Here is a 17,253-nt window from a genome sequence, read left to right on the forward strand (position 1 = left end):
GTTTGGTGCTGGACTCATCCACTTGTTTCCCCGCACCTGTCCGGCTGCAGGAGAGCAGTTATAAATAAATCTCGTTGGAACATTGATTGGAAACCTCCAATCATAAAGTTAGACACATTGCATACACGCAAACCGGAAATTCTTGGAATCAAGTGGTCAACGGACAGTACACAACTTGGTTCTGGCCCTCCTGAGAAGATGGTTCAGATGATAGAGGCAAGCTACAGCCAGACTCGAGCCAAGGTTCAAACCTGCGACAGTGATACCAAAGAATTTGAGATCCTAGCGGGAGTCCTACAGGGTGACACTCTGGCCCCCTTCCTGTTCATTGTAATGGACCATGCACTGAGACTCGCAATCAATGGCAGAGAGGAGGCACTGGGGTTCACTCTGGTCCCGAGGAAGTCAAGGCAAGTACCTAGTACATACCATCATGATTACTGACCTCGACTACAAATATGACATTGCCCTAACCTCGGATACAGCAGAGAAAGGAAGGGAACTACTACTGGCAGTAGAAATGGAGTGCAGGAAGATCTGCCTCAAGCTCAATGCCAAGAAAACAAGGCACTGACAGTTAACACAGAGGACAAAACCATTGCCACTGTGGTGCTCGAGCCAGTCAAGGACTTCAAATATCTCGGGGCCTGGACTGCTTCAACAAAACAGGACTTAAAGGTCCAGAGGGCACTTTCCTGGAATGCCTTGCATCATGGGATGGGGAGAGTGTGGAAATCAGACATGGGAGAAGACCTCAAGAGGCAGCTGTTCGTAGCTACAGTGGAGTCAGTACTGCTGTATGGGGCTGGGCCATGAACCCTCACAGCACAACAGGAAGCTTGGGCCTGGGTGTTAGATAGGAGAGAGTGTGGAGGGCAGTGATCCAGGAGTCCCTAGTTGGTGTTGGCCAGACCGCACTCTCGCATCGCATCACATCTGGCCTTCATGGATGCGGAACCTGGCCAATCTCTCCGTTGCGCATGCGTAGATCCGCTGAACCGGGTATCTATATATAAAAGTTGAAGGCGAGCTTTTATTGTGAAGGCAGAAACGCCTCATACTCACAGGAAACAAGTGAAATGAAAGGAACTCCCTGCTGCTGGGCGAGAAGAGAGCTACAGCAACACAAGAAAAACATCAGCTGCTAGTACATCTCTTCCTTTTAATGATCAAAATGTCTGTACATAAGGTGGAAGAATATTGACACACAACGATCGTGTTTTCAAGCGTCCATAAATGGCTGGCGAGGAGGAGAGGGGGGTGGTGCGAGTGAATGTCAAGGTAAGAAAAGGAGCACTGCTTGTGTGTTACACAGTGATGGCCGCGCACAGTAGTGATGTGTTGGAAGGAAGGCTGTCTAATAAACATCATGTTGTTATTTTGACACCCGGGTCACGAAACAACTTCTGAATTGACGGTATATTCGTCTGAGCTCAATTCAAACGGATCGCACCTTTTTTATTAGTTATTTTGGTAGCTAACCTACATGGCGCCTGTTAACATCATCAACCGCTACAGTGGACGTCATCTTCTCAGTGTGTGGTTGGTGTCTGTGGCTGGACATCCTTTGGGAGATGCTGTTGTTTTGTGTTCATCTCAGTGTAACGTTAAACACGAGCCCAAATGTATTACATTCAATGTTGTTGTGAGCTCACCAAATCATCCGTAACCCTGTGGACAACATCTGGTTGGCTCCAGCAGTGGTGTCATGTAACTAAGTACATTTACTCAAGTAGTACTTGAGTACAATTTTTGAGGTATTTTTTTTACTTTACTGTAGTATTTCCAATTTTCTGTGCTTTTGCTTCTACTCCACTACATCTCAGAGGCAAATATTATACTTTTGCTCCACTACAATTATTTGAAGACTTTAGTTACTAGTTACTTTGTAGAAAAGTTGTACAAAACAAACATTACCCATAACAGCCTTGTTACTTTTGGCCATTCGAAAATAGCCGATCTACAAGCTCACAATGCATAGCGATGCGATGCATTGTGAGCTTGTAGATCTGCTATTTTCAAAAGATTTGTATAAATCTTTTTTTTGAACTTGTGAAATGGGACATTCTGCATAATGAGTACTTTCTACTTTTGTTACTTTAAGTACATTTAGATGTTTGTACTTTTACAAGTAGATTTCGAATACAGGTGTGGTTCTACATTGTAGTATTGATACTTTTACTTAAGTAAAGAATTTGAGTACTTTTTCCACCACTGGGCTCCAGCTACTCTAGTTAGAAATTACTTGAGTAAAATGTTTACTATGCGGCTTGTTCATAACCCATTTATTTGCCATTTGATACCATTTAATTGCAATGTCATGGGTCAACAGCTCCAGTGTTAATGAAAGGGTTGTTGAAGTTATGACTTTGCTATGTTTGTGTTATGCACTGCCATGCAGATGTGATGATGACTAACAAGTGTTATAGTAACATATCTGTAGTATAATATGGCATCAGTTTAATTGTGAATGGTTTAAGGATTATTTCTCAACACTTCTCAGAAATGTGACGGGGTGCTTCCTGCAGAGTATCGTACATTTGCTGTGGATCCACAGATAACATCACTTGAGGTGCTACAACACATACTCATCCGAGCCTTTGACTTAAATGGGTAAGAGAGATGGATGGCTTGCCTGTAGTGCTGCTGCTGCTGCACATATTAATCAGCTGATAAGTGGAATGAATCCCTAAGTTAGTTTTTTTTAAAACTCTGTGTACCCCTTTTAATTGTTCATGTAAATGTATGTTTCAGTATGGTTATTTACCACAGTGGCTCTCAACCTTTTCAGGCCTTTACGTGACCCCCCAAAATAATAAAATTTTAACTGGGGACTTTTGAGCAATTTCACAATTTCTGCCTTTTATATTATTTGACAATTTGGCCAATGTTTAACCAGTTTTATAGTATAGTTTGTTGATTACTTTTGATGCAGTTATGGTCTTTTTTCTTTCTTTTTCTAAGGTCTTTCTTAAAAGTCCTTAAATTGTCACTTCACTGTCACCTGGCCCCCCCCAAAAAAAAATAATCATCCCACAGGTTGAGAACCACTGATCTGACAGAGTAAAACCACAGTACGCTCACCAGAACCATATGAGAACAGACATTGAGTTATCTAGTCTTCCACTTAAAGCAAGTTGGCTCCTGTTAAGGTGGAGGGATACTGGTACAGTGGGCACCTTGAGACCTCTGGGCACCTCAATGTCACTGAATTGAATATTGCAATGTTTGCAGAATTTATGAAATGATGTGATATAGAATGTGTTTTTGTTGTGTGGAATAATACATAGTATGTGAAAAAGAAAATTGCAACCTGTGCTGTGTCTCAAATGAGCGAGTGTAAGGCCATTTAACCTAATCTCTTAAGTATGGCGGTCGCGTTACGACGCTTTTTGAGCTTATAGATAGCGCCTTAGTGCACCCTTTATATTTCAGATCTAAAGTCCAAACAACCGATGGTCCCTTATTTGGCTTATTTGGCTCCTGAGGTGGCCAGTCTTTGGAAAAAAAGGTGCCCACTGTACCAGTTACCAAGGTGGAGGACTGGTGAAGTCAGTGTGTGTATTTCTGTAGTCATGTGCTACTTGCTGAGCGTTCACTGCTCAAGGCTGAGTATCAAATGCTGAATGTGAGAAGCCCGTCAGGCGCAGCCTGGCTAGTAACCAGCCTTTGCAACCATTTTCCTTTATTGTTTTCTGCTTAGGAAGCAACATTTTGGGATCAGTTACTTGTGCCGTGATCGGGGCGGCTTGGAAGTATATCTTTCCCTCCTGTCTGACTGGGATTTAGACACTGCATTTGTCAGTGCAGCCAAACCCTATCTACAGCTTAAGATGGACATCAAACCTTCAGAAGATAGTAAGAGGACAAATATTGTCTAATATCCAAAGCGGAAGGTCACATCTAGAGTCTCTAACCTACTGTATCTGTGACTATTTTGTCCATTTCCAGGTCCCGTTATGGAAGACTGGGACATCATCAGCCCCAAAGACGTGATTGGCTCGGAGCAGCTTCCTGGGGAGAAGACTAAGTCCTTGACATCGGTTGCCCTCCCCTTCACCCAGTCCTTGTTGTCCCAGGTTACTGATGACCTTCCTCATCCAGTCAGCCAGCTCTTTTACCAGCCGCTCACTGCAGCCTTGAGTCAGGTCCTTTGCTCAGCTTGTCCTCTGCACTAGAGCCTGACCGATATATCGGTTTCACCGACATATCGGCCAATATTTGACTTTTTTTATTGAAAAAATTTTCACCTATAATCACATGCCCAAAATAGGACCGCCAGGATAAAAATCAGGACACATCGCCTGCATAACTGCCAATACAATACGTTGGTCCTGATTTTTAACCACTTTCAACCCTATTTTGGGCATGTGATTATAGGTGAACATTTTGCAAAGTTTTCAAAAATGTTCAAAATTAGCAGATCTACAAGCCAAGTGTTGTGAGCTCTTTTTTGAATATTTTTGCAACAATAGGGCTTAAGTGGTTAAATAAAAAAAGTTACGTTTTTGTGTATATTATATTTGCTTGTCATTGTATAATTAAAGTTAAATGTTCTTTTCATATGTTTAAATCTAAAATACAGTATGTACTTAATTTAATTTTTTTAAATGTCAAAAAGTGATTTGTGATTATTTGATTATTGGTTGCCTAGGACCCAAAATTCTGGTCAGGCTCTACTATGCACTCACAGTGACTCACTACGCACTCATAGTCTTTTACTCTCTGTGTCTAGATGGGCCGGACCTTGTCCAAAGTCCAACAGGCCTTGAGTTGGTCTTATGGGGAGGAGATCAAGCCTTTCAAGCCACCCCTGACCGACGCTGAGTTCCACAGTTACCTTAATGGACAGGGCCAGCTGACACGGCCTGAGGAATTAAGGTTACGAATCTACCATGGTGGTGTGGAGTCTTCTCTACGAAAGGTAGTTGACCTGTGTTCTTTGCCTGTTCCATTATACCCACCCAAGTTCTACTGTGTTATGTTCATATTAGGCATGTAACGGTATGACATTTTACAGTACGGTATCAAACAAAATACCGCGGTATGCAGTACGTCACGGTATTAAATATATATTTAGAATATTTTAAAGAAAAAACAGACAAGTGTCATTCTTTGAAGTAAAAATATTTTATTAGCCTATGAAATGAATGCCTTTGAGAGCCGACTGCACTATGCCTTATGCCTAGTGCAATCTTACGCTCTCTCCCTCTCTGCCCATGGAAGAGGCAGTCTGAGTTGTCTGAATGCCAATTCAGTACCTCTGCCCCAAAGTTTTCACATGTGCCTTTTATAGCGCCACCAGGAGGCCGATTTGTAAAAAAATATATTTTTAAAGTACTAGCTCCTACAGATTTTGTCCAAAAATCCCACAAATCGGTACACAGTATCTCTATAGTCATTAAACGAAACGGGTCTTTCAGATTTTTCATATTCCATCCTGATTGGCTAAAATTGGGTTCCAAAGTTTGCAGGAATGCTCCGTTTTGAACAAAATGCCTCAAATCATGAACACGCCGTGCAATTTCCATGAAATTTTGCACTCACATTCCCACTAGGCAGAGGAAGAAATGCCACTTGAAAATGTTCAAATCAGCCTCATGGTGGCGCTATAACAGGCCAATTTGTGTTTTTACCTATAAATACACCAATCTATGTTAAACTTTGTATGCGCACTCCCTAGAGGCCAAGGAAAAACTTTTGCCCTGCATTTTTCACATTGGCTTTTTATAGCGCCACCAATACCGACTTATGTAAAACTATTTTTCTGATATTAAGCCTTCATATTTTATCCAAACATCATGCAAATCGGTACACAAGATCTCTATAGTAAAGTGATCAAGACGGTTCTGTCTGATTTTTCATACTCCATCCTGATTGGCGAATTCCGAACATTGCTGGCCCACAATTACCTACCTGGTCGGAGACCTGTGCTCCGAGGAGTTTGCAGCTGATTCCTTGCTAGCATGTACAGACTGGGTTATTTTTCCAGACACTATCAATTACAGGCTTATTATATTCTTATATCTCCCGAGAGTATCCCTCGCTCTGACATATCATGGTAGTTGAGTTGCTGGAAGGGGCTGGGGATTATGAGCAGAGGAGTTTGTTGTTTAGCCTACACTGAGGAACAAATTAATTTCCAGACTCATGTCAAAATATCCACCTGAGTATAGATGAGGAAATAGCATTTGAATACAATGGCCGTTCCTAATTATTTGAGCCAGAGATTAGCCTACATGGAGGAATACAGATGCAACAAGCAGAGAGGGGCCCAGGTAATAAAACGGAATTCCCCTTTAAATGACAAAGTTAACCGTATTAAAAAATGCATGACGATTAAATTATCTCATCACTGCCCCTGAGCAGATTTGCTTCAGACTTCTTGGACTCAGAATGTGAGATTATTGCAACTTTTTCACTATAAATGGTAATCATTAACCAACGGTATGGGAAATGGATCAGGTGTGGCCTGCCGCTTTTTTCTTCTTTCTACACAGACATTTTAAGTACTTACATACAACATTGTGTACCAACAGTTTGGTTCAGTTTATTTCCCCAAAATAGACTTAACTGCAAGAATTCCTGAAATTATTTGTTGTTTCATATCATTGAAATTTATATTTTTACCACTCTCTTGTCACAACATGGCAATTATGTAACATGAATCTCATTTTGTCACACCAGGTTGTGTGGCGGTATCTTCTCAACGTGTACCCTGACGGACTGAGCGGGCAGGAGAGGATGGACTACATGAAGAGGAAGACCAGAGAGTATTACCAGCTGAAGGGGGAGTGGGCTGCGAGGGTCAGCCCTGAGGACCTTGAATTTATCCGGGGGAACGTTCTGAAGGATGTCCTGAGGACAGACCGTGCCCATCCATACTATGCCGGCTCGGAGGATAGCCCTCACCTCACTGCCCTCACAGACATACTCACAACGTTTGCAATCACACACCCACAGGTGTGTAAAGCAATTTCATTTGTTTCATTTTACATACCACTTGGGGGTCCGCGGAACGGTATTTTTGGCGAGACATGCTATTTTGAACGGCGTATAACAAGCGAACGGGAGGTCGCAATGATTTTTTTCTTTCTTTCACGGAAGCACAGTGAAACCCTCTGTGATTAGCAACCATCAGGGGATCGATCATACTGGAGATAAATATTCTGTGACTACTTAAAAAGGTTAGAAAAATTGAAAAAACCCTGGCAGAAGCTAAAAGAAATGGATGCATAGTATCTGGCAGTGAATGTGTTAACAACTCTCTCTCCCATAGCCCCAGACTGTCTGTCTCACCAGTTGTGATCAATCAATGCCATTCTTAACATGCAAGACCGCAAAAAACTCTCAAAGTTTAACTAAGCATATAGGCTACTGTGTGTAACCCCAAGTCTGCAAATACTTTTGACTGCACATCACCGGGTATGGACTAGTTTCCATATTAATTCTGGGTTTATTCCCCCACGGCAGGTGGCAGATTCAGGTCATTCAGGCAGGGAGGCAGGCAGTACCTCTGCATGCAAACGTTGCTGGGTACTGTGCCACTCAGTGTGTCGCTGGTCAGCCAGGATCAGGTGTTCATATTAGATTTCACATTGTCGTTGCACTAGCGTCTCGTACAGGTTGATCGCCTGCTCAGCAGGTAGTGGATCTAGGAATCATAAAATCCCATAATTTCAGCTATCGGTAAGGTTTTGTTGATGCTCGTAAAATGTAGACTTTGTGTCTTTGCCTCTGTTGAAATTGAAAATAGTTTTGCACTTGTTTTTCAGATATCATACTGTCAGGGAATGAGTGACCTTGCCTCCCCAATACTTGCCGTCATGGACAACGAGGCTCATGCGTTCATTTGCTTCTGTGGCATCATGAAACGCCTGGAGGGGAACTTCCGCCCTGACGGGCAACTCATGTCTGTTAAGTTCCAGCACCTGAAGCTGCTCTTGCAGTATTCGGACCCTGAATTCTACGCCTACCTGGTCTCTCGTGGAGCCGATGACCTCTTCTTCTGCTACCGCTGGCTGCTCCTAGAGCTCAAGCGGGAGTTCGCCTTCGACGATGCTCTCAGGATGCTGGAGGTAACTTGGAGCTCTCTGCCCCCTGATCCTCCTGAGACGGAGGTGGAACTCCTGGGGCCTCCATTGGAGACGGATGATACACCCACGCCATACAGAGGGAAGGACTCAATGGTGGAGGGGTGTCTCAGGGACGAAGACGAGGATGAGCAAAAAGAAAGGCAACACAGACGGCGCATGCTAAGGCCTTCCAGGGAGGAACTGGATGGAGGCAGGAAGGCTGGCATTGAAGAAAACATGAGGCCAGACGCAGGATTTGTCAGGAAAGGTGATGGAGATTGTAACATATCCTGTGTGGTAAAGGAAAAGGCAGTCTCACTGGTCACTCCTTTGGAGAAGCAAGCTAGTTATGGGGATTTTAAATACTACAGCGCCCGGAATGATGATAGCTTTGATATGGAGGATGCTGACCCACCCGAGGAAGCCCTGGAGTTTGTAACCTCGCAGCCTGAGTCAGCCGCCCCAAGCCGCCGGTCCACAATGGACAGTGAGGAGGATCCCGGTGAGCGAGTGCCTCTCATACACAACCACATTATTTCCTCTCCCGAGACTGAGGGGAGAAACTCATCTAACGGACAAAGGGTATCCCCAGCTTCCCTGTTCCCCGGGGGCTTAACCAACTGGAAAACTAGTTCGTCTCCATCCCCTACCTTTTCGGCTTCACCCTCCAGCTGGCCAGGCGACTCGCCAGACTCTCCTTCAGCAAAGTACCCATGTCCAACTGTAACCAATGGAGTAGCTGCCTCACCAGAGACCGCCCCGAGAGGACTCGCCCCCTTTGGCCCTGTGCTCCGCAATACCGGAGCCAACTCTCCCACCAACCCCACTTTAAAAACCTCTGCCGCTTCTCCGTCAACGTCCTACTCTCAGAGTAGATCTTTGCTGTCGTCACCCATTTTGTCCTTTGTTTCCAATAACCTCCCCTCTCCCTGCAACAAATCCCCCAGCACCCCTGTCAATATAACCAACTCTACAAAGTCAGAGAGCGCCAGCATTAAACCGTGCTCTCTGCCTCCACCTCAAGAGTTTGGAAAAGGGAATCCTTTCATGCTGTTCCTGTGCCTGTCCATCCTGCTAGAGCATCGAGACCACATCATCAAAAACAGTTTGGATTACAATGAGCTAGCGATGCACTTTGACCGCCTTGTCCGCCGACACAACCTTGGCCGGGTGCTTCAGCGAGCCAAGGCGTTGTTCGCTGACTACTTGCATAGTGAAGTGTGGGACTCCGAGGAAGGGGACGAGGTCAGCTCTGACTCCCCGACCACAGCGACTGCTGCTCCACTTTCCCCCTCTCCGACCCCCTCTGGCAGACCCCTTTTCACCCCTTTATCATCCCCTCAGCCTTCATCTCCAAATTCCACTTACAACCTTGCTACCACAATTCCATCCCCAACATCCCAAGTAGCCTTTTCACCCTCTTCCTGATTCCTTCACGTGGCCTGATATTTGCATTATGTACCGTATCGAGATTGGCGGCTAAGGACACCAATATGGCAGTTTTTTTATTAGTTGTTTTTCCCACACAATTTTTCTTTTTCAAATGTGTTTCTAAATATATAATTATGCACATTGTTGATAAAGATGTTAATTATTCCAGTGTAATTAGAAAAATTGCCTGCCGAGAATGAAACACCTGCGCTGACAGTGAAATCAGATGCCTTTTTGGGTACTTACACTACATTCATTATGGATATCAGAATCTTTGAGAGAGACAGAAAATCGGCCTCCCTGCTCTCCAAAATATCGGAATCGGCTTTAAAAAACTATATCGAATGACATCTAACATTGAACCCAATAAACTGACTATTACCCTTGATTTATACTTGGTTGCATGCCGTGTCGTGCAAGTTGAACCAAGTATAAATCACCATTTAGTGGCCTACTGGAGATGCCTGTCCTTTGTTGATGGTGTCCCACTTTGATGGGGATAAAACTATTGCTTTTTCTCCGGTTTATGTATGCTCCAAGTAATGTATTTCTTTTTACTGTAATGATCTTGGTTATTTATTCGTTTTCTTCCAAGCTATCGAATATACTCTTACCTTTTTGGTCTTTTTTGACTTTCCAATATTATAACAATTTAGGCATTATCATCCTAACAGGTATGCTCATACAAAAATATTTGTTATTTCTTCTGCTGAAGAAAAGACTTAATGGATGGACTTGAGGGAAATGTAAACTGAAGGACTTGCGCCTCAAGAACTAGACAATAGAGACATTCCCTCTGAGGAACTTATACTCAAGAGGATTGAATGTCTAACATGATCAAACTTTTACAGCCGGAAACACACAGCAACATTTAAAAAACAGTTTTGAGAGAGAAATTTTTCTTGGCTTTTTCTACAGGTTTTCCCATGTAAAACCTTGGAAAACACATAAACTCTGCAATATGGGACTTTTTTTTAATACACCATCCCCCCCCAGCATTTGTATGCTTTATTTCTTAGATACCAAGGGCAGGAGAGACATGCAAGTCAACACTGGGGGTCGGATTTGAACTTGGGTACTTGTGGCTCGTGTGAGTCTGTGCACTAACTGGCTGAGCCACCAGTCACTCCTGATATGAGACTTCTCTTACTGACAATTTGGTTGTTGTTTTTTTTGCAAGTGTCCCTTTTGAATGAGGACAAATGGCTAACCATATAGTGCACTTAGCCTATGTTGCCCTGTCATTTACTTGGTTTACAAGTCATTTGTTTTGGTTGAGTCACAAAAGTCTGTTAAGTTTTGTTTAGTCAGTTTATAAACGCAGCCTTTCCAAACCGGTGGTGTATCTGCATAGGGGAGATCAGGAACAACATGGTAGTACATACAGTACATACGCTGCAGCCCATATATTCTTATCCAGACCACATAGTTTAAAAAAAAATTTGAGCCAAGCCAAACCGTAACATCTATTTTGTTAGCTTCATGTTAGCTTCTCCTGACATTGGCTACAGTATGTTCACATTCACATCTTTGGCTGTGAACAGACATGAAAGTGGTATAAACAGATGGTGATGCTTGCAGGTGAGCAGAACTCACCTAAGTACCTGATGACCCATATCTGTATCTACCTTTATCATAGATAAAGTGTTGGGAGTATTTAAAGAAGTACAGTATGTACTAATCTTTTATCAATTCAAACAGGTGAGTAGACTAGACTTGTTTGAATTTTCTTTTGAATCAATTAGTATTTGACCTTGTCACCTGATTTCAGAATTCTAAGATTTGTTGAGTCTAAGAGGCAAAATAATTTAGTATACTTTTGTTGAAATATATGATATTCTGCTTCTTGAAATACATCCCAGGACTTTTCTATCTTTTAACTAAGTTACATTATGAATATATTTGAATGCTTGACTATGATCATGACTCCTTTTGACTAGATTGTCCAGATTATTGGTCTGTATAACATGATCACCTGGGCTGTTGCACACCCTAAATAACCTCAGTATTAATTGTAAAGTATGTAAAGTAAGTATATCCCTTTTATTCAGTCAAGGACTACTACTTCCCAAAGACAGTTGTTCTGTTCCATTCTGTTACGGTTTAATGTGCAATCCAAGTGTTTTTTCCAAAGAAACTTAAGATGTGTATGCTTTAAGTACTGAGGCAACAGTATGTTGAAACAATGTTACTGAAGCTAACGTGATTCTCATAAGTAGAGGTGTCACAAATGCACAGTCTTGATATTAACTTTGCAGTGCAATGGTTAGTGTACACTTCTACAGATATCTGGACCAGGCACCCACAAAATGAATTTACGACAAACATGTGAATGTTTAGACATTCTCCATCACTCTTTCTTTACTGTAAAAACTCAAAAAAGTATAGTATGTGCCATGAAAATAAAAATATCAGCCTAGTATGTCCAACCTTTGGCAGATAAGTGCCTCATCACCAGTTGTGAACAAGTAGCCTTGATTTATGTATTTTATGCCCATGCTTTGTCCTTTTACCATTATATTCTAAAGTGCTATTGTAGGATCAAATTAGTTTAATTTATTGATGTATTGAACAAGATAGCAGATCCATTGTTATTTGGTGATGATATACTGGAATGTACAGTAGCTGCTCAACATAATTTTCTTGCCTTTTGTTAGATTGCACAATTATTCTTTCAGTTATTTTTGTTCATTTATAATATATGGACCCTCCCTGTCTGTGTTAACCACTTTCAACCTTTTGTCCATATTTTAGGCATGTCATAGGCAGAATTTATAAAAAATTGCTCAAATAGGTGATCTACAAGTTTGCGTCAAGATGAGACGCGTTGTAAAGCTTGTAGAACGGCTATTTCCGCGATGCGTCATATGACATATATAGGGCTTAAGTGTTTAAATACATCTGAATACATTTGATTCAGCCTGGAATTCAAAATGCTGGAGATAGGCAGCAAAAGTGATCATGTCAGAACTCCCATTGCCACAATGCTGGACACATAGGCCTACTGAACGGGCTACTCTTTAAAGCAAGGACTGAATTGACTTTCATTGAGATGGCCTTGTGATTATTGTGATTATTACAGTTTGTTTTGTCTCATTGTTTTGTATAATAGTATGTACTGTAATAAGTCTATTTAAACATTTAGAATCAATTGATGAAACTTGCTGCACTAAAAGCAAGCAATATGTGCATTTGTACAAACTCAAAACATACTTCTCATAAAATTATATATGTGCACAGAAGATACACTTTTTAATCATACACTAATGTATCATTGATTGTGTATTGTACACAAATAAATTTCTGTTCCATGCAACTGGCTTGCAGAAGGAATGTGTCGAGTGAAGTGCTCAAACTTATTGATTGACCCATTTGGATCAATATATGTACCTATCATCACAAGAAACTCTAAATGCTCACCTCTGTTTTCTGTCCTCAGGTGTTCTGAAGAATGTGAATATTTCCAAGACTATAATAATGTGATTATACGACTTTAACTTTATGTTTCTAAGCCAACACTCGGCTCTAAATGGAAGACTTTAAATAAGTTTATTCAACTTAAAAATATAACAATTCACAAGTGAGGCTTGTATATTTTTGAAGCAACACTGCAGTAATCCCGCTTGTCTTCTCTCACCCCCCTCTGGGGGGCACTATGGAATCAAAAGAATCATATTTCCTGTCATAAAACATGACTGAAAATTCCTATACCCTAGTTCCATGAGGTGAACTGACTTATTTTAAACTAGAGGTTTGGGCCGCTATGCAGCCCTCACATCTATAATTCCTACGTTGCACCGCAGAGCCGACTGACTATGATGCCCATATATGGAGATCTCTATATCTGTCAGTCCTTGTCCCTTTTATGCCCATATATGGAGATTATGCCCATATATATGAGATCTCTGTTTCTGTCAGTCCTTGTCCCTTTTATGCCCATATACGTATGGAGATTCCTGATGTCATCAGTATACGCCCATATATGGGCATGCCCCTTTTGTACCCATATATGGAGCTGAATGATTTGTTTGCGTCTGATGTCATGACGTAGCTGCATTGCGAACTCCTTATATGGTTATGGTTAAGTCATGGTGACATGTCAGAGATCCGCCCACCCACCCCCCTCCCTTAAGCCAATTTTAGTATAGGATTAGTTTGAAATCTGCTGTTAAAGGCAACATACATAGTCAAACTACAATACCCACAATCCCTCAGCATTCTACACAATTCTTCACAGCCGTTTCCAAAACTACTTTTATTGACTTTTGCCCTTGGTGTCTAAAGGTTGGGAGTTTGAGCCCTGGGTGATGCAGAATAAACATGTTCAAGTCCTACTCGGGCATTGTGCTGTGTGAGATATGACTTCAGGGTTTAATGTAAAAAATTTTTTTATTTATTTATTTACCACAGACAATGCACATTAATCAACATTTCAGTTTTCACATCAAAGAGCAAATTTTCATCTGTAGTCCCTGAGCAGGTAAAATGGTGATCTATAATTAATAACTATCAATACAAAACATAAACCTAAGTACAAAAGACAAAACAAAACAGTTCTGCTGATTAACCCTCCTTTGTCTTTTTTCCTTCCCTCCCTCCTTCCTTCCTCTTCAAAATGCCCTTCCCTGTGCCATCCCATTGCTCTGCTGCAGGCAGCTATATATCAATTAGTCTTTTAAGACCAAGGCAGAAGCACATTTTCAATAAAATACTTTTCAACTTTTGGATCATTCGATCAATGTGTACAAAGACTTTGGTGACACAGCTTTTACATTTTGGAACAATTGGAACAAAGACTTTGGTGACACAACATGTTTCTGAGCTAAAAGCTGTGTCGCCAAAGTCTTTGTTCCATCGTGCATACAGGTTAAGAGTCTGTGGCTGGACGGTGGGTTTTATACGTTTCAATGAATCCTCAAAGTCTTTACGCTGGATGTCGCGCACCATACTAGCAGCCATGGTCCGGACTTGTGTTGGTCCCAGTTCCCTAATTGGCCCAAGTGAAGCATCTTTGGCTAATGAAGTGAGATCACTTCCTGAGTAGCCCACAGTCACTTGTGCTATATGGGCCATCTCTGTTTGGTTAATTGGATTCCCATGCTTTCCCAAAAGATTTCTGAGGAGCTTGAATCTTGTCTTCTCATTTGGTAAAGTCACATAGACTCTCTTTGCAAAGCGCCTGAGTACTGCTTCGTCAAGCTCCTGAGGCCTGTTGGTGGCTCCCATTACCAACACTCTCTCATCTCCTCCTGACTGCACACCATCAAACTGAACCAGGAACTCTGTTTTTAATCGACGACTGGTATCATGTTCTCCTTCACTTCTTGCACAAAGCAGGCTATCGATTTCATCAATAAAGATGATCGAAGGCTGTAATGCCCTGGCAACGGCGAACAATGCTCGGACAAGCTTCTCACTCTCTCCCACATATTTAGAGGTCAAACTGGAGGCACTGATGTTGAAGAATGTAGCATTCGACTCCGCTGCAACCGCTTTAGCCAACATTGTCTTTCCATTTCCTGGAGGACCAAATAAGAGCAATCCGCGGGCTGGACTTCTCAGGCCAGTAAACAGCTCTGGTCTTAATGAAGGAAAGATGACAATTTCCTGGAGCGCTTGCTTGGCCAGTTCCTGCCCAGCAACATCTTCAAAGCGCACAGTTGTGCCACTGTCAACAATTTCATTAAGAATCAATTTGGCCAGTGTGCTGTCCACATTCTTAAGGTTTTTCATGTCCATCTTTTTGGGCTGGTTTATAGCTGATTTTCCATTCTGAGGATATTTTCTCCTCTTAGATTTCACTGTAGCTTCCAAGACTGCAAGTCTTTCTTTTACCATGGTGAGTCTAGTCACCATTTTAACCTGAAGGCTCTTTGCCTGATCATACAGCTCTCCCTGTCCTGTGACTTCAACTGCAATACCTCTGTCAAGCTCTGCAATGCCTTTCTTGTACCACTGACGAGCCTCTTCCTTCACACCCGTATTATCTTCATCGATTCGTAATGCCAGAGATATGCATTTGAACGCGTTCTTGTGATGGCTTATTATAACTTCTCTTGCATTGAAACACACAGCCGAGTCAGTGGGAGCTGAGTGCACTGTCTTTTCCCCAGGGCTGCAACGTTGAATACTCCCATCCACGTTTGCAATAATCCAAGGGCTGAATACAAAATAAACAAAATGTACAAAACACTGTCTCACTGTTTCAAAATGATGTTGTATCTTGAACAACATGGTAGGCATTGCAGTAACGTCAGTAACCACATGAAAAAGTATTTCAATTTCTGTCCTTATAAAGGCTGGCCAGAGCTGTGGTCTGACTCTGACGTCACATGGTCATGGTGTCACTGTGACACCGTGTGATGTCAATACACAGCTCTGGTTTGTATACAAACGGTAATCGTTGCTATGCAAAGGACCGAGTTTGGGGCATAAAAGATAGACACGTCACACGCCAATACACAGCTCTGGTTTGTACACAAACGGTAATCGTTGCTATGCAAAGGACCGAGTTTGGGGCATAAAAGATACAGACACGTCACACGCCAATACACAGCTCTGGTTTGTACACAAACGGTAATCGTTGCTATGCAAAGTACCGAGTTTACGGCATAAAAGATACAGACACGCATGCATGCAGCAGGGGATCTCCATACAGTAGATGGCCAAAAGGTGTCACGCGTTTCAACCAACCAATGAGCGAAGCCGTGCAGAGCGGTACCAGCAGCATAGCGGTAGCCTAGGCTACTACTGTGACGTCAGCTGTCAGAAATAGTAAGTGCATTCTGAGTCAGCTATGAAATTACCTGAGCAGCCATGGTTAGCTCGCCATGATCGTATAGTTACTTCAACAGGGGGTCCGGGACCCCTAGGGGGTCCTCAGAAGAGTCAGAGCTAATAGGAGGTCCGCCCAATCTTTGTGTGACAGGATGTTTATTTTTACATTAACCACTTGAACCACCAGAATCCCTATTCTGAGGGGAACATTAGCCGAAAATAGCAGATCTACAAGCTCACAACGCCTCTGCTATTTTCGGCAAAGAGGTTTGGTGTGGGGGGAGAGGAGCGAATCAAGTAGGCTACTAATAATTGAAGGTTTAAGTGGTTTAATGTCAATTAAGCTATCTATGAAATCTATGAAAAAGTTTAATCTGCAACACAATTGTAAACAATGTAGTGGGGGGTCCCTGCTTCATCTCTCTCTCAGCTATGAAACACCTTGAAGAAAGAAAGACCCCATGTAGTAGTAGTCTACGTTGTGGCAGCAGCATCCCGGTTCGAATCTGGATGACGGCAGACCTTATCCTATTAACAGACCTTTTAGGCAGTGGGTCGGGACCCATTTTATGGGTTGCGGGTAAATTCCCTTTATTTTTAGTTTTCCTACAAAAAAATAAGTAAAGAAACAAATAAAGTCCCTAAAGAAATGTCTGAAGTACTAGTGAAAACAGCTCACACAACGCCTTGCATTGCAACGCATTGTGAGCTTGTAGATCGGCTATTTTCACTAGTTTGGGTCCCGGGTAGACATCAAATTTCTTTTTTGGGTCTCGAGTTAAAACGTTTGGAACCACTGTATTATAATAGTCGGGAGGTAGTGTGCTCGCTTGGGAACTGGTTTGATCCCCGGCTCCCCGGGCTTTGATGTCGAACAAGTGTCCTTGGGGAAAGACAACTGAATCCCTTCTGCTCCCAGGGTGCTGTTAAAATAGCTAAATCCTGTCTACACCTTACCTCAGGTAGGCCT

The 17,253-nt window shown here is 42.3% G+C and overlaps 2 protein-coding genes across 3 annotated transcripts; one reads left to right on the forward strand and one right to left on the reverse strand.

The window, feature by feature from the left end:
• The first annotated feature begins 1,089 nt into the window (after positions 1-1,089).
• tbc1d25 (TBC1 domain family, member 25) lies at positions 1,090-12,329 on the forward strand. Of its 2 annotated transcripts, none has more exons than XM_080445388.1 (7): positions 1,090-1,281; positions 2,504-2,613; positions 3,704-3,858; positions 3,952-4,148; positions 4,736-4,924; positions 6,688-6,963; positions 7,776-12,329. In XM_080445388.1, exons 1-7 carry the CDS (start codon positions 1,237-1,239, stop codon positions 9,501-9,503), a joined length of 2,700 nt encoding a protein of 899 aa, XP_080301514.1. In that variant the 5' UTR covers positions 1,090-1,236; the 3' UTR covers positions 9,504-12,329. The 2 variants fall into 2 exon arrangements, with proteins under 2 accessions (XP_080301514.1, XP_080301515.1); XM_080445389.1 differs by having other exon boundaries at positions 3,952-4,079.
• Positions 11,029-15,344, reverse strand: LOC308096489 (spastin-like; the record flags this gene model as incomplete). Its single annotated transcript, XM_080443909.1, has 2 exons — positions 11,029-11,040; positions 14,304-15,344. 2 exons carry the CDS (start codon positions 15,342-15,344, stop codon positions 11,029-11,031), a joined length of 1,053 nt encoding a protein of 350 aa, XP_080300035.1.
• Positions 15,345-17,253: the final 1,909 nt, after the last annotated feature.

The sequence above is a fragment of the Gymnoscopelus braueri genome (genome assembly GCF_963280865.1).
Source record: "Gymnoscopelus braueri genome assembly, chromosome: 12".
In the NCBI taxonomy this organism is placed as follows: domain Eukaryota; kingdom Metazoa; phylum Chordata; class Actinopteri; order Myctophiformes; family Myctophidae; genus Gymnoscopelus; species Gymnoscopelus braueri.